This window comes from Trachurus japonicus, chromosome 20 (genome assembly GCF_045865225.1).
Source record: "Trachurus japonicus isolate A0001 chromosome 20, Traja_1.0".
Classification (NCBI taxonomy): domain Eukaryota; kingdom Metazoa; phylum Chordata; class Actinopteri; order Carangiformes; family Carangidae; genus Trachurus; species Trachurus japonicus.
Window position 1 is genome coordinate 11,940,845 of NC_140926.1, and position 27,887 is coordinate 11,968,731.

The 27,887-nt window shown below is 41.1% G+C and overlaps 1 protein-coding gene across 2 annotated transcripts; it reads left to right on the forward strand.

Moving 5' to 3' along the window:
• Positions 1 to 149: 149 nt before the first annotated feature.
• mtrr (5-methyltetrahydrofolate-homocysteine methyltransferase reductase) lies at positions 150 to 27,545 on the forward strand. Of its 2 annotated transcripts, none has more exons than XM_085762668.1 (15): positions 150 to 601; positions 1,249 to 1,393; positions 1,582 to 1,735; positions 1,920 to 2,037; positions 2,175 to 2,679; positions 2,776 to 2,889; positions 3,557 to 3,713; positions 3,828 to 3,916; positions 6,028 to 6,208; positions 10,673 to 10,715; positions 13,619 to 13,799; positions 14,432 to 14,550; positions 19,606 to 19,698; positions 23,209 to 23,415; positions 26,318 to 27,545. In XM_085762668.1, the coding sequence occupies exons 1-15, from the start codon at positions 435 to 437 to the stop codon at positions 26,460 to 26,462; spliced, it is 2,418 nt and encodes an 805-aa protein (XP_085618794.1). In that variant the 5' UTR covers positions 150 to 434; the 3' UTR covers positions 26,463 to 27,545. The 2 variants fall into 2 exon arrangements, with proteins under 2 accessions (XP_085618794.1, XP_085618795.1); XM_085762669.1 differs by having other exon boundaries at positions 150 to 206.
• Positions 27,546 to 27,887: the final 342 nt, after the last annotated feature.

The following is a 27,887-nucleotide window of genomic DNA, read 5'->3' on the forward strand; positions in this document are numbered from 1 at the left end:
AATTAATAAAGTTGCCAAAATCTTAATGTTCTGTTCAAGGTTCTTCTAAGTGATATTTAAAAGGTACAGCCAAAAAATAGATTGTCAAAAATGTGGTTTCTTCCGACGCGTAGAATCACGGTCTTCTAAGATCTCGCGAGAATTCCGGTGTTGATAAAATTACATGGGGAAGAGAGGAGGACTGGATTGAAAAGCCACAGATAAAGGTATGACTGTATCCTCTGTAAAATGTACTTATGTAAAAAATGCATTAATATATACGTCCTGTTGTATTACGGTGTTTTACACAGTTTTGTACCAGTTCCACTTAAAAAAAATACGTTTTCGAACCAGGGCATGTCTTTCGCATGTTGCCTGTGTTGTCAGTTATCAGATAAAAATACACAACTCTGCCGTGTTTATGAAGTGGCTGCATTTGATTTACTTGCGAAAAGATGAGATACATGCTCGATTCCACGTGTATTTCTGTAACGCCGTCAACTTCTGACGCAACGTCCGGGTTGTTAATGGTGGCGTTCAGAGCTGCAGCGCTTCACAATTTGAAGAAGGTTGTTTTTTTGTGGCAGTCTGTCTTTACCCAGTCAAACCTTGAAGTATGTAGGTAAGCTGATGACGAAAACAAAACAGGCTATGACAAATGTCACATTGACATATCATATGACTGAAAATTCACGTGGTTTTATTGTTTTGTTATAATATATTAACCTCCGATCTTTCAAAAAATGATTTCAATACGTGAATCGTGTCTTTGTAGCTATATAGGGACTTTAGGGAGATTAAACATGCACTTTGCTCTTTGTGAACAACTGACACGTCTGTTATTCAATAGGAATAAAGTATGACCTTCCTTGCCTGAGTATAAACTGATAGTATGACTGGAGATTAATCTCTCTCAACTTTGGTGACATGACCTTTCTAATTCAAGTTTTAAGTGAGGCAGCATGACTGTTTTTAAAAAAATAATAATTTGCCAATGTGTCTTACTGTCTTCTCTAGTTCTCTTTTTCTTTTTCACAAAAGGCATTTTGGCATGAAAAGCTCAGGTGTAATAAAAATGATGAAGAGCTCTATTATAGTGCATGCACAGCTGACTGGAACTGACACAGTCGTGCTATTGTTGGTGTTATTTGAAACATCCATGCTTTTTCCATTAGAAAAAAAAGTACAAATGTCTGTTATGAAAAATGTCTATTAAAAAATAAATGTCATTCAGGAATAGGAATGATGTGGTTTTTTTTGATGCCACAGTATGCCCTGTGAAGTGAAGCCTCGGGTCGTGGTTCTGTACGGATCCCAGAAGGGCCAGGCTCAATCCATAGCAGAGGGGATAGCTGAGGAGGCCGAGGATCATGGGCTGTTAGCTGAACTCTGTTGCTTGGACCAGAACGAGAAGGTAGCTACTGCACACTAGAGCAGTTTTATTCTCGTTTCACAGCATGGCTACTAATGCACAAGAACACACCAATAACGTCTCAGCAGTGTTTATATTGTCTGATTGATTGTGAGGATATCAATGTCCTGTGTGTTTTACTGTGGACTGTGGAAACACCAGTCATTGATTAATCATATAACTGGTTCCAGTACAATTTGGAGAAGGAGAATGCCCCAGTGGTCTTTATTGTGTCTACTACTGGAGATGGGGAACCTCCAGACAATGCCCTCCAATTTGTAAAGCGCATCAAGAAGAAGACCCTCCCCACTCAACACTATAAACACCTTTGCTATGCACTTTTAGGTAAATTCCACACTTAGGGTAAGGGTACGGAGTTTATGTAGCTTCATCTGTAAATATGTGGAACTTTATATATACAGCATATTTATGTAAATCATTACATTGCAGAGCTTTGCATATTGTTTACTTGCTGAGTAGTTACTGGCTTGAGAAATCTTCTTCATCTGTTTTACTCTGTGTGCTCCAGCTTTAGGAGACACTAATTATGCAAATTTCTGCAACTGTGGGAAGACAATTGAACGCCGTTTACAGGAACTTGGAGCCAAACAATTCTATGCGACAGGATATGCAGATGATGGTGTAGGGTAAGTTCCTTAGAGAAATGAAGTGTAGACATACAGTTCCTTACATTTGGCATTTAACCTTCTTTTCCAAAAGTAAAATATTTTCACTACACTGCTAACTTGTCTAGTCTCCCTTGTGTGGACTTTCCTCTCTCCAGGCTGGAAGTGGTTCTCGACCCTTGGCTTGAAGGACTGTGGAAAGCAATCAAAGGGGCCATATCAAAAATGGCTACTGATAGGACAGATTCCTTGAAAGAGAATGTGGAGGATTCACCAAAGGGAACTCCAGATTCACACGCACCAGATGTCCAACTTAACCTCCTCAGCCTTAATGACCACAAGAGCTGCGAGGCAGTCGGAGCATCTGTACACACGGACTCCAAATATGCATCTGCTGCTTCTTCTCCAGCTCCTGATACACGGACTGCTGTTTCTGATCTCAGGCCAACTTCTGCTGTGTTGGCGTCCCAGTCTCATGGTACTGCCAGTGTTTCTACATCAGCACAGGAGACACAGAACGGGGATGCTGGAGTTCCACATGCTGCTCTGGCAGCGTCGCTGACATGCTCCCTTCCCCCACTGTCACAGTCTGCTCTTAATGTTCCTACTCTGCCTCCTCCCTACCTGGATGTCTCTCTACAGGATGTGGACACTATGGAACAGGTGAGTAATGAGTAATGATGCTGATAAAACCAGTATTTCTGCCATATGTCACCATTCATCTCATAATTATTCTTTTTTTTTTTTTTTTTTTTACAGGCTGTTATACGGTTAACCTGTGAAAATCAACATGAGGTTCCCATATCCAGAGCAGCTCAGATGACCAGAGGAGATTCAGTCAAGATGTCCCTGCTCTTGGAGTTGGACATCTCTGTAAGTTTGACAGAATAATGTTAATGGCATGTTCTTAAAGGGATACGGCGGAGCAGAGCCGCAAGCTGCTCAGAGCTACGCTACGGAGGCTGATAGGATTTCTTGGTTTTCCTCATCAAACTCATCAAATACACAATCTCACAACTCCTAAACGCTCTGGTGGACAAGTTGTGACCTGCACATTCACCACGCTATGAGATAATTACCAAAACGTTACGAGACAGAGATGTTTTCGAGGTAAATTCATGCAAAAACTGATGCGCGTTCCCGTCTGGGGCAGTTTTTCAGCAAGCGGTCTCTGCATTTACCTTGAAAACAACTCTGTCTCGTAACGTTCCGTTATTATCTCATAGCGTGGTGAATGTGCAGGTCACAACTTGTCCACCAGAGCGTTTTGGATTGTGTATTTGATGAGTTTGATGAGGGAAACCAAGAAATCCCATGAGCCTCCGTAGCGTAGCTCTGAGCAGCTCGCGGCTCTGCTCCGCCGTTCTAAAAGCTTGCACTGACAATTAAAGGTAACGGACCTACTCCTAAAACTATAGGGATTATGGCAATGGGCCAATTTGCCAAAATGTTGAACTATCCCTTTAACATTTTATAGTGTTAGGCTGCAGTTTATGCTTTAGATCTTTTGTCTTTTTAAAAAAGAAATTATTATTCTCAGGCTTACCCAACGATGGCCTATCAGCCAGGGGATTCGTTTGATGTGTTCTGCCCAAACAGACCGACTGAGGTGGAGGACATGCTTCACAGACTGGGCCTTCAGGACCAGAGAAATCATCAAGTCCACATTTCTCTCAAAAAAGACACCAAGAAAAAAGGTGAAGTGCACCTGTGTGATGAAAGCACATTGCATATTAATGATTGCATGTTACTAAAGGTCTTTATCAACCTCATTTGACAACTCTCTGATGTTCTTTGCTCTCTGGCTGTAGGTGCCCAGGTGCCATCTTACATCGCTCAGGACGTTTCTTTGCTCTACTTGTTCACATGGTGTCTAGAGATCAGAAGTGTTCCTAAAAAGGTATTGTACAATATGTCCAAACATTGCTCTGCAGCTGCTGTCCTTGTAAATTGCATCAGCCCAGCCACTCTTTCATGTGACATCCTATTTGTTCTTTTAGTGTATCTGCATAATATGAGAGAAGATTTTTTCTTTAGTGTCATGTTTTTCCAGCAAGAGCAAGCTGCTTTTATTTGTATTGTCAAAGCTGGCATTGTAGCACTGTATTACATTTTCATGCAGAAGCGCATTTACATTTTGACTGTTTCACTTGCCACCGATTTCTTTACTTCACAAGGCACATCGCTGCGCAAATAATCTGTCAGGACAGGGTTTGGGCCCAAAAGATTTGCATGGGTCCATAGTTTGGTTTCATAAAGCAGAGGCAGGATGGGATTTAATATGTCTGGGTCAAAGGCTGAGTGATGATTAAACTTGTCTGGTCTTCTGTGGCAATGGAGATTAACACATTTGGTGCATCAAAATGTCAAATGACCACCTTGAGCTCTGGCAGTGTCTCACTTTTGGAAGTGGTCAGCATGAGTTTCACACCATTCTCTAACTCCTGCAACAGTCCTTTAAATGCCATTACTATACTACTAACAGTGGATTGTAAATCACCAGGCGCCTCCCTGTACTCCTCGCACTCTTTCTAATTTCCACCTGAGAATTCATTTTTGCTCACATTGCATCCTCATACTGTTTTATTTTATTATTATGCAAGTTCAATTTATTATTTAATAAACACACTATAGTCTTAACGAAATTGAAAACTATTAATTTTTCTAAAGCGTGATCTGCATCAGTAGTTTACTGGTCTTTGCAAACAGAGCAATAAATGATGAAAGGAAGACAATTTGTAAAATGTCAGAATATGGCAGCAATCCAGAAGTTTCTATAAGTTTAATATATATATTCAGTGGTCAGCAGCATTATTTATGTATTCATTATGTTTAAAAACTTATCTTGAAATTAAATTCTAATGCAGAACTGTATGTAATATAGACTGGATGCCTGTTTTGATTTAATAACAAAGGCTTTTCAGCTTCAGTCGAAATTATAACAGCTACCACTTCAGTTCCCTGCTGCATGTAGGGATTGCACACACTCTTTCTCCAGTGTTATTAAATTCCTGCACAGGAATTGATTGCTTCAGGTCAAAGTGTTGTCTGTGGACTTACAAGGCAGTAAGAGTTTTATTTTACAACACCTGTCTGTGTAGTCCGAGCAGTTAATCTGTTTTACTAAAGCATTTACAACATCTATAATTTTTAAACACCGTGATTTTTAAGGATAGTGAAAGATAATAACCACAGCCTCTTAGTAAGTACTTTTCCCAATAATGGCATCATATACATGCAGGTAGATGACTCTCCATCTCTACTGAGACAAATATATTACACATGTCATCAAGAGACTCTGACATTTACATCCACCATCGTCAATTACTTGTGAAGTGCTGGTTATACTAACCTGCAAGAATGTGCCAGTAATATCTGCATTATACATTCAGCAAGCTATAATGAGTCACTGAAATGAAACAGATATGACAAACATGTAGAAGTTCTGATAACCAAAACACATCTATTAATAGATCATTGTAACAGTAGAGTAGCAGCAGCATTTTAATATTTGATTTAAAGTCCATTTTGATTTAAATCGCCACCTACAAACGAATAACAAACTGCTATTAATGAAATGCCATTTGAGCTGCTGCTTGTCTCCAGCAATTGAATCATTAATTGATTTTCATTAATTTGCCTAAGGATTGAAACAATGCCTCTTACTTTTCTAATGTCTCTGTAGCTTGCAGAGCATTTACAAACTTATAACAGTTTTATTGTGGCAGAAATTATTATAGTATATTGAATTATTTGTGTCCCAAAGCCAGATTGGTGTTGAGCTCTAACTCTACAATTTTCATTTAGCCAGAAAACTTACAAAGTTTCTTTTTATTTTCATGTTCCCTGTGCACAGTGTGGCATTGAAGTTTGTCCTGCTGCAGGGCCAGAAAATGTATTATGTGGCTCTACTTTTGACTGTGGTGAACGGGGGGACCTGAATCAGTGACTTTACATACACTTTCTCTTTCTGCTTCTCTCTGTGTGTGTGTGTGTGTGTGTGTGTGTCAGGCGTTTCTGCGAGCGCTGGCGGAGCATACGGGGGACAGCGTGCAGAGGAGGAGACTGCAGGAGCTCTGCAGTAAACAAGGCGCCACAGATTACAACCTGTATGTGAGAGACCCGAGCCTCAGCTTTCTGGAGCTTCTCGCGGCGTTTCCATCCTGCTCGCCTCCTCTCAGCCTCCTCATAGGTCAGAGTCCCTGCTGTTATCTCACTCACTCAGTTGAGGTTCAGAAATTTGTGAGCCTGCGAGTCCATAGTAAACAGGTGTGTTGTGCAAAAGCTGTTCTTGCTACAGTGTCCCCTCTGTAGCTCCATGCAGAGTCACACAACCGAGAATTCATGGTGCTGAGGCCACAACAATGTGTTGATTGTGGGCTCCCACTGCAAAACATGATTATATATCATTGTGCTAGATCACATTAACTGGCTGCATGTAAGACTCTCTGAAATCGAATCATTATTTAAAAAATAATGCAAATTATAATTAATTTGCGTGTCACGTTGCGTGTCACAGGTACATTTCTTAATCACCATGTTTATTGAGAACCTAATGAGAAAACAGTATTATATTTTTGTTTTACATTTTATTATTATAATATATTCATGTTTAATTAAAAGCAGACCTTCACATTGCCTGAAGCAAACGGGGAATTACAGTGATTGACATGAGTGGGATTTAGACCGCACCTGTACAAAATATCACTGGAATAATTTTCCTCAGAACTAGTTACTTCACTTTGAAAAGGACCTGAGGTTATGTCACGTCTTCCCCTTCTGTTCCTTGTTATTTAGCTGGATTGGTCACTCCCTCATCCAGTAGGGGTCACTGCAGTCCCAGTAAATGGAGCATGGAGTCTCAAGGCTGATTTTTGTGAGAGCATTTAATTATAGTGAATGGTCAGACAGTGTACATCGGACGGGCCCCCAAGGACCAACGCTCATTTCCTTGTCTGAAGTCCACATTGCTCCAATGTAGTCACTGTGTCACTGTTCCTGTGATTATAATGACATGACTGTAGCTGCAAATTAAGAGGGATTTTCTCAGTGTAGTTTTTATACCCCCCCCCCTGCCAATGATATTGATCATTTCTGCGTGCCATCCCTTAGTTGACCCTTTGAGCCAGCTGTTTGGGATTAAACTAACATTTCTCTCAGCTCATTTAGATAGCTGGCTAGTCAGTCACTATAGATCTAATAAGCTTTGACTAAAACTTAGCAGACAGTGAAATTAGTTGGCTACAGCTTTACATACAAGTTGCGTTGTCCTCTAAAACAGCTGTGTCACAGCTCTTGGCCTTGCCCAATGTCAGTTATTTTTGGCCGGCTTGCCAGCCACAGCACCTTTTTTTTTTTTTTTTGCAGTGGTGAACTGATGGAGAAATTGGCAATCGGGACAGTCGTGCCCTCGTGAAAAATGTGGAGTCGGAGGCCCTTCGGGGCAACAGCTGTTATTTCAGGGACATGGTGCGGTTTAGTGGTGAGTCACAGAGCTCTGCAAGGACACAGGCGCACAGGGTCAGCGTGGATCATAGGTTAATGGTCAACTCTGACTCAGTGTGTCACCGTTAAAGTGGACCGCTGCATTTTCTGCACGGCTCTTGGATCATTACCCTGACCGGAGAGGAGGCGTTTGCTGATCAGAGATTATGCTGTAATACACAAACCATAAATAATGAGGAGAGATATCTGGGCCCAGCTGTCTTTGGCCAAGTGCAGGCTGGGTAAAAGTAAATTGTGGGTATAAACTGAGAAAGATACCTGCTTCCCAGAGTCAGCTCCCTTGTTATATGGTCCATTGTTTCATATAGTGTGTCAGATGAAAACTTTGAGGTCATAGCCCCAGGGAGGTGAAGGCTGTCCATGAGCATCTTTTTCAATTTACTTTACTGCAGCGTTCAAATAAAATTTTACCTGGGTGCAGTTTTCTTTCTTTTTTTTTATCTGTTTACTTATTTTTCTTTACCTTTGTTGTGACCTGTGGAAGAAAGTAAAGCAAACTAAAGCAAAGGGAATGTGTCTGTATCTCAAGAGACTTGAGCCCATCTCTCTCCAGAAAGGCTTGAAATTTGAAATGAAGTTTCCTGGTCACAGTGCATGCGCCACATATCACATCTATATTCCCACATCATTCATTTAAGATATAATAAAATGCCCTGGAAAACTTTTGAATGGATTTGGAGAACCATGAGCTAGCAGGTCCATTTCTCTGAAGTGACTTGTAATTAGCATTTTGTGGGCTATAAAAAAAGAAAAATCCCTCCCACAGAGGATTCCTCTCTATGCTTTAATGCTAACAACCTCCCTTAATTTCATCTGCAGCCAAAGAAACTATCCATATATCTTAAGAAATATAACTTTTATGTTCAACCATATTGCTATCTCACTTTTTTCCCCTCAAAAACGGTCTTCCTGCATATAAATTGCAAGGCGGAGAGACTTTTGAGATATATAGATTATATTGTTGTGCAGCATGATCCATGATACCTCTGCAAATGATCACTTCTGAAAAACAAAGCAGGGACCCAGGCACTGTATATTTGTTTTGTTTTTTAGTGAAATACATACTTTTAAATGTATCCTCGAGCCTCTTACTGCAAAAAAAAGAAAAAGTTTGGCACTCAAAATGTTTTAAAAGTGATGTATCCCATATCTACCAGCGGTATCATGATGGTGCACTGATGTCAGATGATGGATTGACTGTCCTCTGCTTCAGACGTGCACTGTCACTTTGCGATAGGGAGGCAGCAACTTGAGCACCATGTGGCTGCAGGAGGATTGTGTTAATGTGCATGATACGCCCTCTCATCCAAGAGGTGTGTGTTTTCACCGATTCCCTCAGATGGCTAAAAAGAAGAGGTTGCGTATATGAGGATATGTCCAAAAAAGATTTTTAGTCCTATTTTTTTTTTTCCACAAGTGACTCTCTGTGAGCTGCATCTGCAAGCAACAAGCATATTGATTATAACAAAACAAAAAGGCGAGTGTGCTGCTGTAGCTTCTCCTTGTAAAATGTGCCCTCCCACTAGTCCAATATCTTTTCAGTCCCCACGTCTGAACATTTTACTTCTTTCTCAGAATTTAAGTCTCCTTGACTGAAGTAGGAGTTTTTATGACTGCGCCAATCGACAGAACATTCATTAGCAAGCATTTTGTCAGTCGATTAATTGTTTAAGCAATATCTCAGGCAAACTTCTCCTCTCAAGTGTGAGACGCTTTAAGTGCTTTTCTTGGACTGAATTTATCTGGCTTTTAGAGTGCTGGTTCAAAAGCATTATGTTGGGCAATGGGAAATTAAATATATTATGTATTAACATTTTTAAGAAAAGAACCAAAAGCTTAGTCTTTCAATGAAAATATTTTTTCGTTGCAGCCCTGATCAAAATTATAATGAGACATCTGATAATACAAAAACAGAAACAAAAGATAAACACTGGTGACACTTCTTCTGTTTTCCTTCTAAGTACAATCTGTTTATGTGCAAAACTTTAAACGAGTTGAGCACTAAACAAACAGCAGAGGAAGGAAAATAAAGGCCACAATTTTACCCTGGCAAAGGGCTTTGTTTTGAACCTGACACACAATTCTCCTAGTAATTGGCTGGCTTAAATGTTTTGAACAAACAAAATGAAACCTATTTTCCATATCACTGAGATGGCACATTTTCGTTCGCTGAATATATTTTATTGTTTCAAAATTGACTGGGGAAATATCAGGTCTGAGCTGGGAAGTTAAAACAATTTTCACAATTGTACCATATTCATATATTATTTACCCAAATATATGCAATTTCTGTTTTTGGTGTTAGTTCCAGAGTTTTTTTGTCTTTTAGTATCTGAAGGATGTGAATCAGTGAAGTCATGTCGATTTAAACAGGGTCTTATGTTTTTGTTCCAAAACCTTTTAAACTTAGTTTTAAACGTTTCATTAAAAAAAAAGAAGATGAGATGAAATGGATGTCTAAGTACGACGCTGCCTCACTAACACCCTGAGCTGTTTAGATGTCAGAGAATCCAGAAAGAGAGGAGAGAGCAGATTTAGTCCAGCTGTTTGTCTTTCCGAGCAATTTAGCAGAAAAATGTGTTATTGTAAGGCCTTGGCTGGTACATATGGTGCAGCTTCTCTCTCATAGGTTCATCCATCACTGAAATACAAATAAAATGCAAGGGAGTGCATAGCAAGCACATCACGCAGCTCTCAATCATCCCCTTTGTCCAGTAGTTTGCATCGGTCACAGCTTAGCAAATGGGCAGATCCTGTTGCTACAACGGGAGAAGTTATATACGTTTTGCTGATTTCTCTTGACACCTCCTCACAGATACAATGCGCACAACATATTACCCAAAAGAGGGCACCTTCATGGCTGGCATTGAAATAAGGTCTGCATAAGCAATCTGTTTCCTACTGGCTCCACATCTGGACACTTGGGATTCCATAACCCTGAGTTTGTAATTTCATAAATATAGAAGTGTGTCCTAGAAACAAGACTGAAACCTGGGTGGGGGGGTTGCTGGGGGTAGATTGGTAGGTAGGACGTCTCAATGGACCGAGATGACTTTCACTTATTGTGTCTCCTCTCTGTCACGGTTGTCTGTGTAACAAAATCTTAGCACGACATCAGGATGATTGACAGCTGTGTTTGCTTTTTTTCCAGAGCATTTGCCGAAACTGCAGCCCAGGCCTTATTCAGCAGCCAGGTAAGGTGACAGAAAAATAAGACTGGAGCTTTTATACATTTTCTACTGCATACAACTGTCTGTTTTATTCTTGGCAAATAATCACAGAGGCTTAAGTCTTTCCCTAATTTCTGCTGATGTTTCTTAGCTGCACAAATAGTGCACATTAAGAAATTGCATTAAGACGCTGATATTTCATGGAGAATTAAATCCTTGGATGTGTTCCTGTACAATTAAAAACACACCTCACTCTGGATTTAAATAATCCATGAACCTGATCATTAATCCAGTGATTCTAAATGATGTTCAGATCTGGAAATGGTTTGAAATTACTCTATTTTACCCTTACGCTTTTCTGTCAGAAATTGCGTCTAAATCATGATAGGTTGAGGGAATAATCATCATACATACATATCATTTATAGCGAGATGGAGCTCTTTTATCATTCATTCAGTTGCGAGGGAAATATACAGTAATATAAACCCCCCATCTTCATTTAGTCAGATATTTAAAGTTTGACGCCTAATGAAATCCACGCAGGGAGCTCTTAAACCCTAATCTTGTAATCAGTTGTCGTCTTTCAAGTTTGATTGAAGATGGAGTATTTCTGAAGATCATAAAACATTTATTACAAATACATTAGAAAATCCAGACATTTGGGTCATTTTGTCCCAAAGTTCATAAATGTTCAGATAATTTACGACTAAATTAGCTCTGTTTAAGTTATTGCATAAGATGTGTTACAGCCCAGAGCAGATATACATGAGATGAATGATGAAATTGGTCTTTCATGTGTTTCTTTTTCATGTTTTGATCTTCTGATGTTCTAATCTTGTTTTGTGAATTTGTTGTTGTTATTTTATCACTGCACATGCATCATAACAAGTCGCTTAATCCTCCACTTTGTTTATTAGGTGCTATTAGACAAGAGAGTCGGAGTACGCATGATAAAATACATATTGATCCCACTCTATTGGCAGCCAGGAAATGCATCGCTATCCACTAGACTAGAGATCTGCTAGTGTGCCAACTCCTTCATTGTGGCGGATTGAGCTTTCAAATTATCTGACATTTGAGAAATTTTATTATGACAGCAAAAGGACGCCAGGACTTTTATTAAGTTTGGCATTTTCATAGGTATTTAAATATTTGGAGATGTTTCAAACCTCCGTTAAAAATAAAAACAAAAATTATCTGAAAGATAAGACATGCATAAAGCTGTACTATACCTAATAACCATGTTTGTTATGAATTCCTTTTGTCACACTCCCTGAACAGTCCATGCCCGACGTGTTATGAATGGGTATATTATTCCCTTATAATCTCAGTGATGAGGAGAGGAAACGGCACAAATGAATGGACTGTAAATAGTGTGTAGTCTTTATCTGGTTGTGCCGAGTTTAAATAGGCCCAAGTGTTCCTTCTCTTTGCCTCACTTAGCCTGTCATTGATTTGCTCTTCCTGTTAAGCTAGTGCCCATTAAGTTTGCTTTAAAGCTCATGTGGAACAGCAACATCTAACGCAATGTCAAAACTTCTCCGCTCCCCTCATTAGTGCCTCACTTAGCTGCTTATTTGTGTGTGTGGTTGTGTGCCTGTATGTTTGTGCAGAGAGACAGGGAACGGACAGGAGAGATGGTGGCTGTAGTTTATCAGATGGTGCAGAGACATTAGAGGCCTGCATTATTGATGCTGTGGTCAATAGAGGTCTCCAGTGGCCCACAGGAACTGGAGAGTGAAGGATGAGAGAGCGTGACAGTGCTTCAGCCGGCATTGAAGCCAGGAATGGGTAAAGGGAGAGCCAGTTTTATTGAAGAAAAACAGACAGGAAGTTATTTTTCCTTCCACTCCCAGCAGTATTTTTTTTTCTTCTTTTAGTCCAGAATGAAGCAAGAGCAGACGTTATGGTGTAGATGAGTTATTCCCAACCAAGGGATACTTTAATCCTTGAGGGTGTGCCTGTAGTCTCCTGACGGGCAGTGGAAAAATAGTAGAGAGGCTTGGTTAATTGGCAAAAAAAATGGAAATTATGAAAATTATTTATATTTGGTAAGGAAGGAGATAAACACACACATTTCTCTGGATGTTCATCTTTAGTAAAGGCGAAGTGTAATAAGCCTCCAGCCACCTCTCACCAACCTGTCGTGCTTAAGCTATTTATAATGTAGAGAATCGCAGTTTATTTAAAGTAGCTTAATTGCTAAGCAGTTGGCTTAAAGGAGATATTTGCATTACAAGCTGTTCACTTACCAATAAACCAAGAAAAAAAACACGTTTTGAATTCAGGATCAAACTCTGTGATAACCTCTTGTCTTAAACACAACAGTGACTTACTTGTCAAACGATGCCTGGCAACCAACCACGTTTGATGGCAGAAGGCAAATAGTCCTTTTAACTAAATGCTCAACAGTAGAAATGACTAAAGAGTTTAGAAAATTGAGAAATGGTCGCATTCATTAGCTTAAATATCCATTCAAAAGAACACAATGGGTAGTGTTGATGAAGGGTACTTGAACCCATATGAATGGGGATATGCCAGACAAAGAAACAGTGAGGATCGTACTTTAACACACATTAACTCATTGATTTATAAATAATATCGAATCAAACCCCCCCGTAGCCTCTGTCGCTTTGTTCAGTTGTTGGCATCTGTAATTTTTCCTCACATGAACTTGCGTGAACCCTTTCTACACACATTGTTGTAGTCTCGTGTTTAGAGCTTACCCTCCCTCAGAATACATGTGCCTTTCTGTATCCATCTGCTCTCCCTCTGCTGCTCTGTATTGCACTCCATTTTTCACTTCATCGCTGTGCATCTCCCTGCTTGTCACCGTCTGTCTCTGCGTTGTTCGCACATTGTTTTTTTTCCCCTCCTCTACCTCTGTCCTCCGCCGTCTCAAACTCTCTGTCGTCCCATCACTATAGCTCCTGTCTTAAGCACCCGGGAAAGCTGCATTTTGTCTTCAACGTGGTAGAGTTCCCAGCATGCTCTGGGCGGCCTGCGGGGAGGCGAGGCTTGTGTACTGGTTGGCTGTTTGACCTCATCAATCCTGGCCTGGTTTTCCCTGGGAAGCCTGAGTGCTCTGGCAGCCCGGCTCTGCCTAAGGTAATGAGTACACTGGAAAATAGAGGGCTGTAAGTAGAAAGTGCAAATTTGTGGGCTCTCGGTTGGATTATGTATTTCTAAGTGTTCAAATTTGTGAGGACAAAAGTTCACAGGTGGTATTACAGTTATAACCCCCCGGTTATAAGGAGAAAAAATACATGTACCTCTCTAGGCTAAGCCTCCCTTAGATTAATTTTTCTAATAAAATTAAATAAAGGGACATGTACTGCCCATTTCACTTCAAATATTCCAGTTCAAGAGGCTCCTGAGTAAAAGAGACGGCAGAATATCCGAAAAGTGTGCAGTGTCTGGCATGAGGGATTTAACCTGTCGTACAAGACGTTTTAGGCTCCTCTGGAAGCTCAGCTTTAATGCATTGGACACTAAAAAAAGAACAACCTCTGGGCCAGTTGTGTGTGGTTAATTAAAAAAATTAATTTAAATTAAAGCAAGTAAATCCTCTCGAACACAGACTCTATGGATTCCAGTTGGAGCTCATGAGTTTTCTCATTAGTATGTCTAAGAATATTAACTAGATCAATTAATAGATTGGTAAGCCCATAGTGGCGTCTCAGCATTGTTGTAATTACTCTCATTATTTTAAATGCTTTCTAATGGCCTCTGGCCCTCAGATCCATGTGAGTTTGAGACCGAACTGCTCCTTTCGGCCTCCCTCTGACCCGTCGGTGCCCTTCATAATGGTCGGACCAGGAACAGGAGTTGCTCCCTTCATCGGATTCCTCCAACAAAGGTACGGCACATTTAACACTACAGTCTTATCGAGCAGGAGGCACGTTATAGTTTGCAGCAATCTTTCATTTTGCACATGTCTTTATCAAGAAAAATCAAGCACACGTGGGAATGCACTTGATCCTCCGCCAGTCTTATTCATGCTATAAGATCGACTCCTGAACTAGGTCAGTCAAATGTTCATGTCAAGCATCAGAAGCATGCAGGTTATGTGCTGAATGATGTGCTGCGTGGCACGGATTACTCCAGCGAAAAAATTCCTGCGCCTGGTAATGAATATTCAAAGTGTTGAAGTGATGCGCGTGAAGTTCACATCATCTCTGCATATTTTCAAGTAATCTGCGGAGACAATTCAATGAGACCCTGTTCAAAGCTGATAAAAGTCCACATCATCTACATCTCATAAGGCGCGATAAATCTAGCGGCGAGCTCTGCAATCACGTCGGGGGATTATTTCAGATGCTTCACTCGTCTCAACAGGAACAAATTAGGCCCCCTGTGATGCACACGTTTATGACTTGGTATGTAATGAACAGCGAGGAGTCGAGGAAAGGTGTTATTGGTTTTTAAAGTGTAAAGTCCAGTAGGTGGTGGCCACGACGTAGGACTAAATCACTGCTGATGAGCAGATGTTGGGATATTGACTGTGAGCTGAGCGAGTTGAAGTTATCCTCAATCTGTGTAACCTCACGTCCAAATGCCCGAGGAGTGACAAACATGACATTTTGTTTAATTTTGCGGAGGCTCCGAATTGACGGGTGAATCAAGATTGCGGGGCGATGACCTGCCAGAAGGATTTAATGTGACTAAAGCCGCTCTATCCAGGCTGAAGCCCATGTGTTGAACCAGGGCCCAGAGCCTCCATGACTTGTCAGAAAGCGGAGTAAGCCTTTTTAGTCAGACTGACATGTCTAACTCTTGGGTGGCTTTGTATAAATGAGGTTGTGCCCCAGTCAACTCCAATTGTCTCTAAATCCCCCGGATGTCTCCTCTGTTGTGGCGAGGTGATTGCTGGGAGAGTTGACACGGCATCTGCCGGAGCGACGTCGGCAGGCGGTGAATTGTCTGCAGCAGATTCCCCTCGGGAGGATGAGTGGTCGTCCGGGGTGAGAGGTGTTTGTGCCTGTTGGGATGCAGGGGGGCGGCGAAGATAGCGCACGTTCTTCGGAGCGACCCCCGGTCACAGCCGCTCACAGACAGACTCCTCTGCTTAATGATCAAGGTTGAGCCAGGGGGACAGTGCTGTGGTGAGAACCACACTGATATGAACATAAGTCTTACTTTGATCCTTCCTGCTGCCGCCGTACCCAAACACTGCTCTCTGGAAAGAAGGAGAGATATCAAAATACACATTTAAGTGTTTTATTAAGGGGCTGTCCTTGCAGACCGGCTTGTCAGTGCAAACAAAACACTCAGACCTTGATTGATTTTTTTTTGAAGGCTTTGTTTCATAATACAACCACCAACCTCTAATCAAATACATCCTTGAGAGTTCAATGTTGTTTTTTTTAGTCTTTTAGAATTTCTTTTATTTAAGTTTAAACGTGTTTTTCCTATTTTTTATTTTTTATTCCAAGAGTCTCTTCACTGTTAGACTACAAACTCATGTGAACCAATTGATCAGTTTTGTCCGACTCCTCTGTCCTCATCTCCTCCCCTGCCAACTGCATATTGTGCTGGAGGATTGTAAAAACCTGTCATGGTGCGCGGCATTGTACAGAATCTAACTTGAGATTCCAAACAAAGCCTCGGCGGCCGGCGGTGCGCTCTGATAGGAGATAACAATCACCGGTTTGTCAACGGGATGCCGTATCTGCCTCGAGGCCTGAGAAAGGTCCTGTTAGCAACAAAACAACATGGGGACAGTTCGATATTTCTACCTCTCCGCAACTTCCACCCCCGCTGTTACACCACGGCTGTTTACAGAGGTACTTTGTGCGAGTTTGTAGTGCTGTCAGCACGTAGAAGAAGGTCAGAGGGCTGACTTAGTGGCGCTAAGGAGTTTTAATAAGACCCCCCAGTAGTCTGGTATTGATTGCTGCAGTTTGCACGGGAGGATTTTATGGAGAATGTAATTTTCAGTGTCTTTGTATTCAGCTTGGAGCAGTGACAGTTAAACAAATATTGTTTTTTAACTGAGTAGTTAGGCTTAATCTCCTTAGCAGCTCTAACAAGCTTTCATTTTGGAAAAAAAATCAGTTTGCTCAGTTCAATACTTCCGTATGCCAGTAGGCATACTTGGCACATTCAGTATGACAACTTGTATTAAAGTTTGTTTGAGCAAATACAGAGCTTCCCTTTATCAGAGTAACCAAACAGCTGATTACAATTAGGCTGCAGCATCTTGCCACTCAGCGTTTCTCTGTGCTATGAAAACCTTTTGACTCCATTGCGATGAACTTCTACGGATTTTATTCTGCAATTTAATGTCATTGATTAAGCCTCAAGCTGTTGCTGTGAGGAGGCTTTTATTTTAGTTCTTGTTATATTTTCATGCCTAAAAGCCACTCAGCACCATTTGCACGAAGCTGGAAAGAAAACGGATGCAAGATATGAGATAATTGTGATGTTTACCAAGTCTTCACCTCAGCCTCTCCTGCAGCCCCCACCCCCCTCTCTCCTGCTGATCATCTGAATGGCACTGAAAGGCAACCGCCTCTGATTTCGACCCCAAATGGAGTGCTCTGTGGATGCTGCCTTTCCCTTGGGATTGTATTGCAGGCTGTTATAGTGTGTGGATGTGATGTGATGTGATTTGTATTCAGGGAAGGCGCCGGTGTGGTCTACTCAGAATGGAATCCAGGTTTTTCATATTGGTATTGATTCCTTTAGGGCAGGCGGCGAGAGGAGAGAGACGAGCCCACTAAAATGAGTTTACTTGAGGCTGTTTGCAGATCAGAAGAATCTCGTCCAGGATGCTAATGGACGGGATCTGAGTGTTCGGATCAAGTCAGGCAGACGGCTCTGTTACCAGGCCTCATTCACAGACTCACAGTTCAAAGGAACTTCTCCTCTAAAGTGTTTTTTCTCAACTGGTCAAATTGCATCTAATTAACACAGAGCAAAGCTTTATTTTATTATTCACATTGAAACTTCTGCATTGATTCAGTTGTTTTTTTCTATTCTCCTACGGCTAATTAGTCCAGATGCGGAACGAATGATTATTCATTGTTTTATGATTTAAAGCAAAACTAAATATGTTCATCTTATACTCTCGGGAAAATATAGAAACAGATCTATCAGTTTTGTGAACTCGAAGATGCAAAACATTTGATTGAAATATCCAATTAACAGTGACACAATGAATAGAATAATATTTCAGAAGGGATATTTGTTTGATTTAAAAGCGTAGGTCAGTGGTTCTGAAATGTTTTCTGCCTTTTTTAAAGTGGAATAACACCCTGCCCCCCATGCCCTTGTAAACTTGTTAAATTTTTAATCTGCCATTAGTAACATTTTGGAAACTGGCATCACAAAATAACACAAAAGCAAAGTTAATTGAAACAACGTTTTGTTGATCTGTGTTAAACTTTTTAGACAAAGACTCAGCTACACTTATTTTCTCCCTGACTCTTGTTTGGACTGACAAGTCAAAGATCTTTTTATCTTGTCCTTGTACTCCTCATCGTGCTGTCTGGACCATGATGAAGTATGAATTTTGATAATGTTTGTCTTCTTGTATTGTTCGCACATGAAATTGAATCATTCAACTCTAGTACCTTTTGTCCCTCCTCAAATACACCCACACCCTTTAAGAGGGCCATGGCTGACAATGAAAGTCCCACTTCACTTCTACTTATTGTTACTTCATTTCAGTGTTTGACCTTTCATTTGCTGAAGGAAAGTTTGTCTGTCCTCACCTTAAGTCTGACTTTAGCAATTCAATTACGAGATGATTTTGCATGGCAGCTATCTTGGAAGCCATATGTGGTCCACTTCATTTTTTCAGTTTACATCCACAGAGAGCGTGTGCAGAGTCAAGCAGAGCCATCTTTTACCCATTAGTTTAACTTTTAAAATTAAAAACACTCATAAAGTCTGGACTTTTTTTATTGAGGGCGAGTGAGTTGATGACATTTTTTGATCAGACGCAAACGGTTGTTTTTATATATGTGGTCTTTAATCGTTAAAATGGTTAAGTGACAGATTTTCACTTGAACTCATTGATTCATCCACTTTTTCAGCAACATATTAGTGTTTCAACACCCTTTTCTCCATGCAACTCCATCAAGCATAAGAATTGGCAGCACTTTTTGACTTAGTGATTGCTGGAGAACACAAATCAAGATTTAGTCTGTACCTGAATAGCAAACTATGGGGTTTTAGGGCAAGCACCACCTTATCCATGAAGTGCAGCCGTGCAGCACAAAGGGTAGACTCAGCGCCTCTCTGTGGTATCCCTCAGCCCCTTGTTATGCTTGGTCACTTCAGCCCCCCCCTCCCTTCCAAACTGGGCTAACAGATAATGCTGGGCTCTTTAGAGAGTCAACTGACTGATGGCATCATGAAAGGTTGGGGGTCAACTGTTCTTATCGGGGCGAGAGCTGTCACCTTTTGCAGCAGGTGTGCAGCGCAGATACCGACATCCTCAGAGCAGCTTTGTGCCGCTGCGTTGCCATCGCCTGCAAAGAATTCTGGGAACTTTGCCAAACTCCCAAGTCACAAGAGGAATCAACTTTTGCAAGAGCAGTTCTTTTTCGCACACAAGCACAGTTGGGCACACATAGGCATATACATAACACACCCACACAGACACACACACACAGTGCAGAGGCCCTTGGTTTCATTTGTGTAACTGTTTATAGTGATGGGATCTATCCTTCTGTTTGGGTGAAATTTAATAATACGTATAATGTCCTCGCTGCAGCATGCACGGCCGTTTCCGTGCATTAGGCATTTGTGGCGCTCAGTGTACTGTCATTGTATAAAGTGCTTAATGGTGTCACTACTCTTCTTTAACCTTTGCTGCTAGGAAGGACTTCCTCTCCTCCATCTGCTCTGGTCGTCTGTTGGTATTGATTGACCACTAACGTCTGCTGTACTGTTTGACTTTCAGAGAGAGGGAGAGGCAGGAGAACCCCGAGGCCGTGTTTGGTGAGACCTGGTTGTTCTTTGGTTGTCGCCACAGAGACAGAGACTACCTATTCAGGTGAGCCGTGTTTCTCTTGTCTGTTCGGCGCTTTGTTCCAAGACTGCATCCACTCACATATTCACATAATGCTTTGTATATACAGTCAGACCTACTGCTCTCAGTCTTCACCTTGCCCCCAGCATATTGCACATACTGTATTGAAGTGTGACCTCCAATGTACATCTCATTTTGTGTGTGCGTGTTATTTTCTTACGATTGAAAGAGAACATGTGTCTTGTTTCACTGTGACCTCTGGCAGGAAATTACAAAGAGGTTGTTGAAGACATTTCTCTTTTGAATCCTATTTCAGGTTGATAAAATATAGCTCAGTTGCTAATGAGTGTCTCATGAAATCTTCATTCTTCCTCCTGTTTTTATTCAGCCAAAGGTTATGTCACTGTATGTATGAATATTGAGGATTTTAGAGGCGGTCATCTCATTGTTTTGGTTAAAGACCCTCAACTTAAAGGGGTAGTTCAACATTTTGGCAAATTGGCCCATTGCCATAATCCCTATAGTTTTAGCAGTAGGTTCGTTAACTTTAATTGTCGGTGCAAGCTATTTTTAGAATGGTAGAGCAGAGTCGTGAGCTGCTCAGAGCTACGCTACGGAGGCTAATGGGATTTCTTGGTTTCCCTCATCAAACTCATCAAATACACAATCCAACAAGAGTTGTTGGATTGAAAATGTTGAACTATCCCTTTAACTGTTTGGATTCACTTACTGGACATCAGTGCCTTTTCCAGCAGACACCTGTGCATACTAGCTGCCCAGCAACAGGGCCCATCACCATCCAGATAAAGCTAACAACAAGCTGGTGAACATAGTTCTACATTTAGAGGCTAAACCTCTGAACATTTTTAGTTGGTGGAAACAAAAACAGAGCTGCAAGAAGAGTAAATGTTGGACTTACTTACTCCAAATTTTCTAAAAAGTTGTCTCCAAAAAGCCCCTATAAATATTGTACAAGTTCAAATGTTGTTTTATATTAAGCTTTTAAATGGCAATACTGAGTTTTAGTTTTTGACAACAAACATTTAAAGTAACTGAACATTTAAAAACTACAACTCAAGTGGATTCAATAATGAAAAAGAACACATTCATATTTCATAAGGAGATAAGACATTGATTCAGATTCAGTGCGGTGTGTATCTGAACAACAACCCTGCTGTTTCTTATACGAGAAGTTTTTACACAGTGTTCAATATTTCCATCTGGCATTGGTTGAAAATTGTATCCAACTAAGTTGCACTGAATATAGGCTACTAGCTTTGTTGTGTTGCACTTGTGTTGATAAGCCCTGTACACTGACTTGTAGATCATGTCTCACGTCGGTTTGCTTTGGTTTCACTCTCTCCTGACTACATACTAATTGATGTGCTTTTCCTAGTATCAGTAGTGTCCATGTACTTAATGCTGGGGCACTGATGGAGTTCTTTTGCAGGATTAAATTGTGCGAATGGATTAGTATCCTTAATCACACAAGAACAGATCACAGAGGATGTTGTTTGTTCCCCTCTGTGTCCTCTATCCCTTAGTTAAATACCAACTCACAGCCAGGTAGTAGGCGGTGTTTGTTCACAGTGTGGGCTTCTTTGATGAACACCCCCACAGTGTTGACCAAAGCGATTAGTCTGTGTTTTATGAGCCACCCGTGAAGAGTTGTACTCAATTTAAATAGGTTAGCAGAATGAGAACAACATACCTGCAGTTGAATTGGCCTGCCTGCATTCATCTCGGCTGGATTTCTCCAAGAGTAAGTGCAATTTGATGTCACATTGCCTTAGACTGTAGAAGCCTGCTTAGCATAGTTTATAGCACTTTTGAGCGTCCCAGATTTTTAAAGAAAAGTTCAGCCGAAGTCATAAGCAGGAGTTGAAATTTAAAGTTGCATAAATGGCTTTTTTATGCTTATAAATATTACAAAATGTCAAGACGGGATGTGCCCAACATCACAATCCTGCTATGATTTTTTCCACCAGGAAAAACAAACAAAGCTTGCGATGCCTCAATCACTCACAGCACTTAACATCCCTGTGAGAGGTTGATGCCAATCTGGCTGCTTGTCACATCAAACTCGTCCTCCCCGCTCCTCTTCCCTGCACTTACCCTTCTCCCCTCCCTCCCATTTCTCAGCCTCTGTATGACATGTGATTTCATGCTGCAGGGGAAACATGACTGGAAGACCTGCTGGGTTCGCTTTCGGGTCCGGGATATCGCCACAGGCTGTTGTGTGTGTGTGGGGGTGTGTGGGGGTGTGTGTGTATATAAACTGAGAAGTCTGGCAGTTTTCACCTCTCAGAATAAAAAAAAAAAAAAAAAAAAAAACCCTTGACAGTTTTCCAAGGTGTCACCTGTCCTTTGTCATCCCTCCGCTAGTTTCTGCTCACATGGCTATCAATCTGTGATGATTCATGTTCGGATGTCAAACAAAAGAAGATTCCGTCGTTGCGCTTCTCCTTGTCATTCATGTTGCTCTCATCATGTTCAAACAGATTTCACAATCACACGTCTTGGTCAAAAGAACAAGATCCTTTTAATAACTCTGTCTTCAATCAAAGGTGAGGAATAAATAATGCAGTAGAAGCAACAATTCGGGGCGTTTCGCATATAGAACAAAGACAATACCTCTGTCTGTCTGTGTCTTTAGTATTCACACCGCAATGTCCGTGCGTTAGTCGGAGAATGCCTTATTTTTAGTCGAGGGGTTCCTGCAAAACACAGACCCCCGAGGCAAAGACCTTCACCCATGATCTTAAAACTGCGACTCGTTGAGTGTGTGTGTGTGTTTTTCACTCATTCCGACTGCTTAACTTTAAACAAGATGCTCTGAGCCACAGTAAACCTCACTCCCTCACCACCGTCCTTTTTCTCTTCCAATAGCACCCCGGGCCCTGTAAAAACACTGAGGCAGAAGAAGGAGTAGTTGGCAAGCGAACCACCGATAGGGAGCAAGGTTACACCCAACTGCAAGGCTGGGAGGATTGATTATAAAAAGATGCTTATAAAAGTGACTTGACCTTGCTTATGAAACACATATTTTTTCGCACCTCTCTCGTTAAGCAAGATAAATTGGTTGCCTGGCACAGCTTTGCTCAGACCTTTTGCCCATCAGTGTTTTGTTTTACAGAGCTTGACAGGTTTCTTTTTTGTTCATGGGAAATGTTTTTGGGGGGTTTATGTCTTGTGAGATTGGTTGAAGCTGTTGCTAAATATCTTACGAGAGTGTTGTTGGATGTGGAATGAAGGATAAACAGTCAGCGTGGGAATCCAGTTGAATTCTTGCCCTGCGATTTTGGCATTTACACCTTGATTATAATAAAAGTGTGCTTGTGCTTTTCACTATTACATGATATTTTCTCCACAACAGCAACTGAATCGTTCCTCTCCGAATTCAAGGGTTCGGAAAGACTCAATTTTAACCGATCAGAATAAACCACAGGAATAACCTTGTGTGAAATTTACAAAGAGCTGAAATGTTTTGGATGTGACTCTGCAATTGTCGTCTCTCTTTTTTTTTTTTCCTAGAGAGGAGTTGGAGGGTTTCGTGACGGGCGGCATCCTGAACCACCTCAAGGTGTGTTTCTCCAGAGACAACCAGGAGCAGGAGCAGGAGGAGGAGGAGGTCACTACCTCAGCAGCTCGACCTAGATACGTCCAACACAACTTGCTGCTCAACAGCCAATACGTAACTGAAATCTTGCTCAGACGGAGCGGTTACCTCTACGTCTGCGGGTAAGACTGAGAACAACGACAACAATTCAGTGGTGACTTTTATTTCAACCATAGAAGTTTTCTCTCCATACTTACTGATGTCCATCCAGCACCATTGTGTCGTCTTCTGGCTCCACTCAGACTACCTATGTTATTCTTGTCCTATCATCTGTTATTTAATCTGTATAAATATCTTACATTTTTAATAATGGCTTGGAATATGATATTCAACTATACATTTCATCTGTGCATGAAAAATAAAACATGAAATCTCTTTAAATAAATTATTTCTATTACAAAAGGAGGTCTGTTCAAAATGTAAGTGCATCACAAAAAAAGAGAAAAGGATTTACAGCTCCTAATTCACATGCATATGGTGTGTTGTTTGTACCTCCCAAAACTGGATTTAGCTTATCCTTCTATGCCACATAGTTCTAAACTATTAAAAAATACATCAGTGAGCTGCGCCGTTTCACTGGGTGACATGTTTCTTATTACAAAAAATATGGGAAAAGTAGATTAGAAGCAGCTTCTCAGACTAATAACAGTCACCACTTACACAGACTCAGTATGGAGAGTTGTTCCTGTGAGCGATAGAGCCAATGCCCATGCATGTAAATGTGTTTCTTACTTCACCAGCTTGTTGTACTTCATACCAAGACCCTTGCTTTGGGTTAAAGGGATAGTTCAAAATTGGTCCATTGCCATAATCCCTATAGTCATAGGAGTAGGTTTGTTACCTTTAATTGTCGGTGCAAGCTGTTTTTAGAACGGCGGAGCAGAGCCACGAGCTGCTCAGAGCTACGCTACGGAGGCTCATGGGATTTCTTGGTTTCCCTCATCAAATACACAATCCAACAACTCCAAAACGCTCTGGTGAACAAGTTGTGACCTGCACATTCACCACGCTATGAGATAATAACAGAACGTTACGAGACAGAGTTGTTGTCGAGGCAAATGCAGAGACTGCTTGCTGAAAAACTGCCCTTGACGGGAACACGCACATCAGCGGTTTTGCATTAATTTGCCTCCGTTCTGTTGCGTTCCGTTATTATCTCATAGCGTGGTGAATGTGCAGGTCACAATTTGTTCACAAGAGCGTTTTGGAGTTGTTGGATTGTGTATTTGATGAGTTTGATGAGGGAAACCAAGAAATCCCATCAGCCTCCGTAGCGTAGCTCTTAGCTCTGAGAATAGCTTGGACCGACAACATACAAACATACTGCTATGACTATAGGGATTATGGCAATGGGCCAATTTGACAAGTTCAATTGGATTTGGATATGATAGATTGAAGGAACCGTTTTCAGAAGAGACGTGCTAATAGGGAGCAACAGCAGGCACTAGCGTCATGCCATCGATTGATAGTGCCACATTGAAAGACTGGTGGTGCAGATACAATGTGCTCAGCAATGCCACCTTAGGCAGAATGAATGTGCTGCATTGATTGAACGACAGCCATTCAAAGAGAGGTCCAAAGAGAAGTGGATAATCATGTGGACCGGACATTTCCACCACCAAGGACGGCGTGCTCCATTTTCCATTAGTAACTTTGTACCATTTGAAAAGGCAAAGGAGAAAAAAAAGACAAACTGTGTGCCCAAGCATGCACAGTGTGACCTCTACCTTACATGAAATCCTTTCAGACACTGTGATAGTGATCACAGTTATCAGTCTGTGGAGCTGTTTGACAGTAAGGTCCACTGATGTGTTTTTAATAGCTATAGTGTGGCTCAATGGCACAGGCATAAAAGCTACATTGGATATTGGATGTACACACACAATATGCCATATCTGTCAGAAGGACAGATTCTTCGTTGGTTTGGTTCCATAATAGGATTTGACAACAATAATGAAAAATACAGAAAATCAGCAGCTTCACCTTTCCAAGTTACATTCATGCAACATGTGTTTGGGTGTTGCATTTGAGTACCTGGCATGAATTCTTCGTCTCCGAGCCCACGGCGCGGAGCGTTGCCAAGTGCAAGGCAGACTCAAGGCTCTGAAAGATTATCCATTCAGATGATCTGGTCTGATAAGAGGAGAATTCATCTTTCTTAAGTAAACAGGGAGATTACCAGAGGTGGGATGGAAAATGAAAAAAGGTATCTTGAATCTGTCTCCATATTTTAAATGAGATTAACACTGAATACGTACGAGTATGAATACGGGCTATAAAGCCATATGACATTAAAGTGTAATTTCTTTCCTTTCTGTTAAAACTTGAATGAGACGTGTTTTTGAGGATGTCTCTCAAGTGACAGACCAAGCTGAATTCACCCATTGGCCATGCTGTTTTGGAGCAAGGTACTAAACTTAATAAAAAAGTAAACAATAGCTGCTGAAGTGCCTTGCAACTTTCTGCTCATAACTCATTACTTTGCTGCTGCTGTCCTCACACTGATGCAACCTTTTATACAGTTTGTAGCATTTATAGTGTATACATACCTTCTCCTGACCTTTCTGAACAGTGTTGGTTCTTCCTGCCAGTGCAAAGACGACAAGACGGGGTGAAACACACTCGGGGTCGGGATGCCACGTCAGAGTCTCGTCAACATTTTGTGCAGCCCAGCATCACTTGGCTTCTCCTGTCTCGTCACTGCCAAGCCGCTTACCTCGCTTTTTTTGAGCAAATTACTTTTGAAACATCAGAACAGGGTGAATTTTTCAGAGTCAAAAAAGATATCGCTGTTGGATGATGAATCTTCCCCAATATGATATCGCTGTTGGATGATGAATCTTCCCCAATATGCTGCAACAGCAAGATAGAGATTTCAGCAATTTCCTCCTGGGATGAACCTCTGGACTGGCAGCACTTGCTGGTTTTACAAACTATCAGATTGTGCCTCAGAAGTGCTGCCTCAGAGGCTTGTGTATTAATTGCATTGCTGATTTTTCCTAATATATTTGTGCTGTTTTCTAGGGATGCAAAGAACATGGCGAAGGACGTGAACGACTCCCTGGTAGAGATGATGAAGACGGAGCTGCAGGTGGATCAACTGGAGGCCATGAAGAGACTGGCAGGGCTGAGAGAGGAGAAACGATACTTACAGGACATCTGGGGATGACAGTGGATGACCAGATAAAAGCGTATCGCAGCATCCACTGAGCATTTATTTTTTACAACTCAGAAAAATAGGAAGAAAAATCAGCATGCTCAGCTGTAACCTCCAGAGCCATAAAATTGTGGATGCTGAAGCCTGGAGGTAGTTTACACCACCCAATGTTACGAAGCTGGAATGTATGATGCTGGCCTGGGGACATCAGTTCACTACATCATCCTGGGCTTTTGCTATTTGAAAAGAAATAACCTTGATCAGGGCAGTAGTGCTTCAGATTGGTAGGGCAGTATGAAAATGTGTTTTAGTGTAGAAAAGCCGCCTCCTTTTTAGTCCTGTCTGGGGAAAAGTATCTACGTACTTCCGTTGGCTGACGGAGCGATGTTGATGAGACTCAGAGCGAGACGCCAGCCTAGAGGGAAACGACACAACAATCTGTAGTTTTTAATCAACACTCACTCACACACACACACACACACACAGTAAATTATTTATTGTCACTCAAGGACAAAATTTATTTTATTTTTTTTTTTTGTGGGAAATTATTTTTGTTTGTGAAATATGCCAGCTAAATGCACCACGATTTACCTCTAGTCACAATCAGTCAAATTGTTTTACATAAAAGAAAATTCATCTCCGTTTGGCTGATTTGCTCCAGTTTTATCTCACATTTCATATTTTCATCCAAAACACTGTGGATTTTGTTGACTTTTTTATCATTTTTTTTTTTTTGGACATCACAAAAACCGGCTAATGCATAAGGCCTTTAAAAAATGGCTGAGTGACAGTTTTATAAATTAAAATTCTAGAGATCAGGACATTTTTAGTAATTTTTCATTATATTGGGTTGAGTTCCAAGTGGACATGGCGTGACTCTTAATGATAATGTGCAGCTCTGACCAGAGCAATTTATCTAACTAACTTTGTTTGTGTCTGTCTGCCCCCACATACCCAGCAGACTGTCGGCTTGGAGACAGTGAACTCCAACTTTTCTAACTCCCACAAAGCCGACTAAAGTCTCCAGAACTGTGGTTAAAACAAACACAACTGTGCCTTGTGTGTTGAGGAATTAAAAGTCATTTCAGTATAAAACTGTTGTTTTCTACAGTTTTTTATTTTTATTTTTTTACTTGTGCACACACAGGTGTTGTTTGTGCATGACCTTACACATATGTATTAGGAGTCTGTGGGTGAGTGTGAGTGCAGGGAGGGAGGAGAAGCATTGGAAATTATCTGAGCGATAATGAACCCTGATTGATTGGGAGTGATTGTTTTATTTAAATTTAGAGATAATTTGATTGTTCAGGGTGACTTTGGTCAGAAGATGAAAGCGTACTATGCTAATTGAAGGCTTTTCGCAATGGGCTTCTTAGTACAACGCAGAACCCCAGAGAGCGGCTTCTCGGAATTAAATCTTCTAACAGCAGTCTTTTT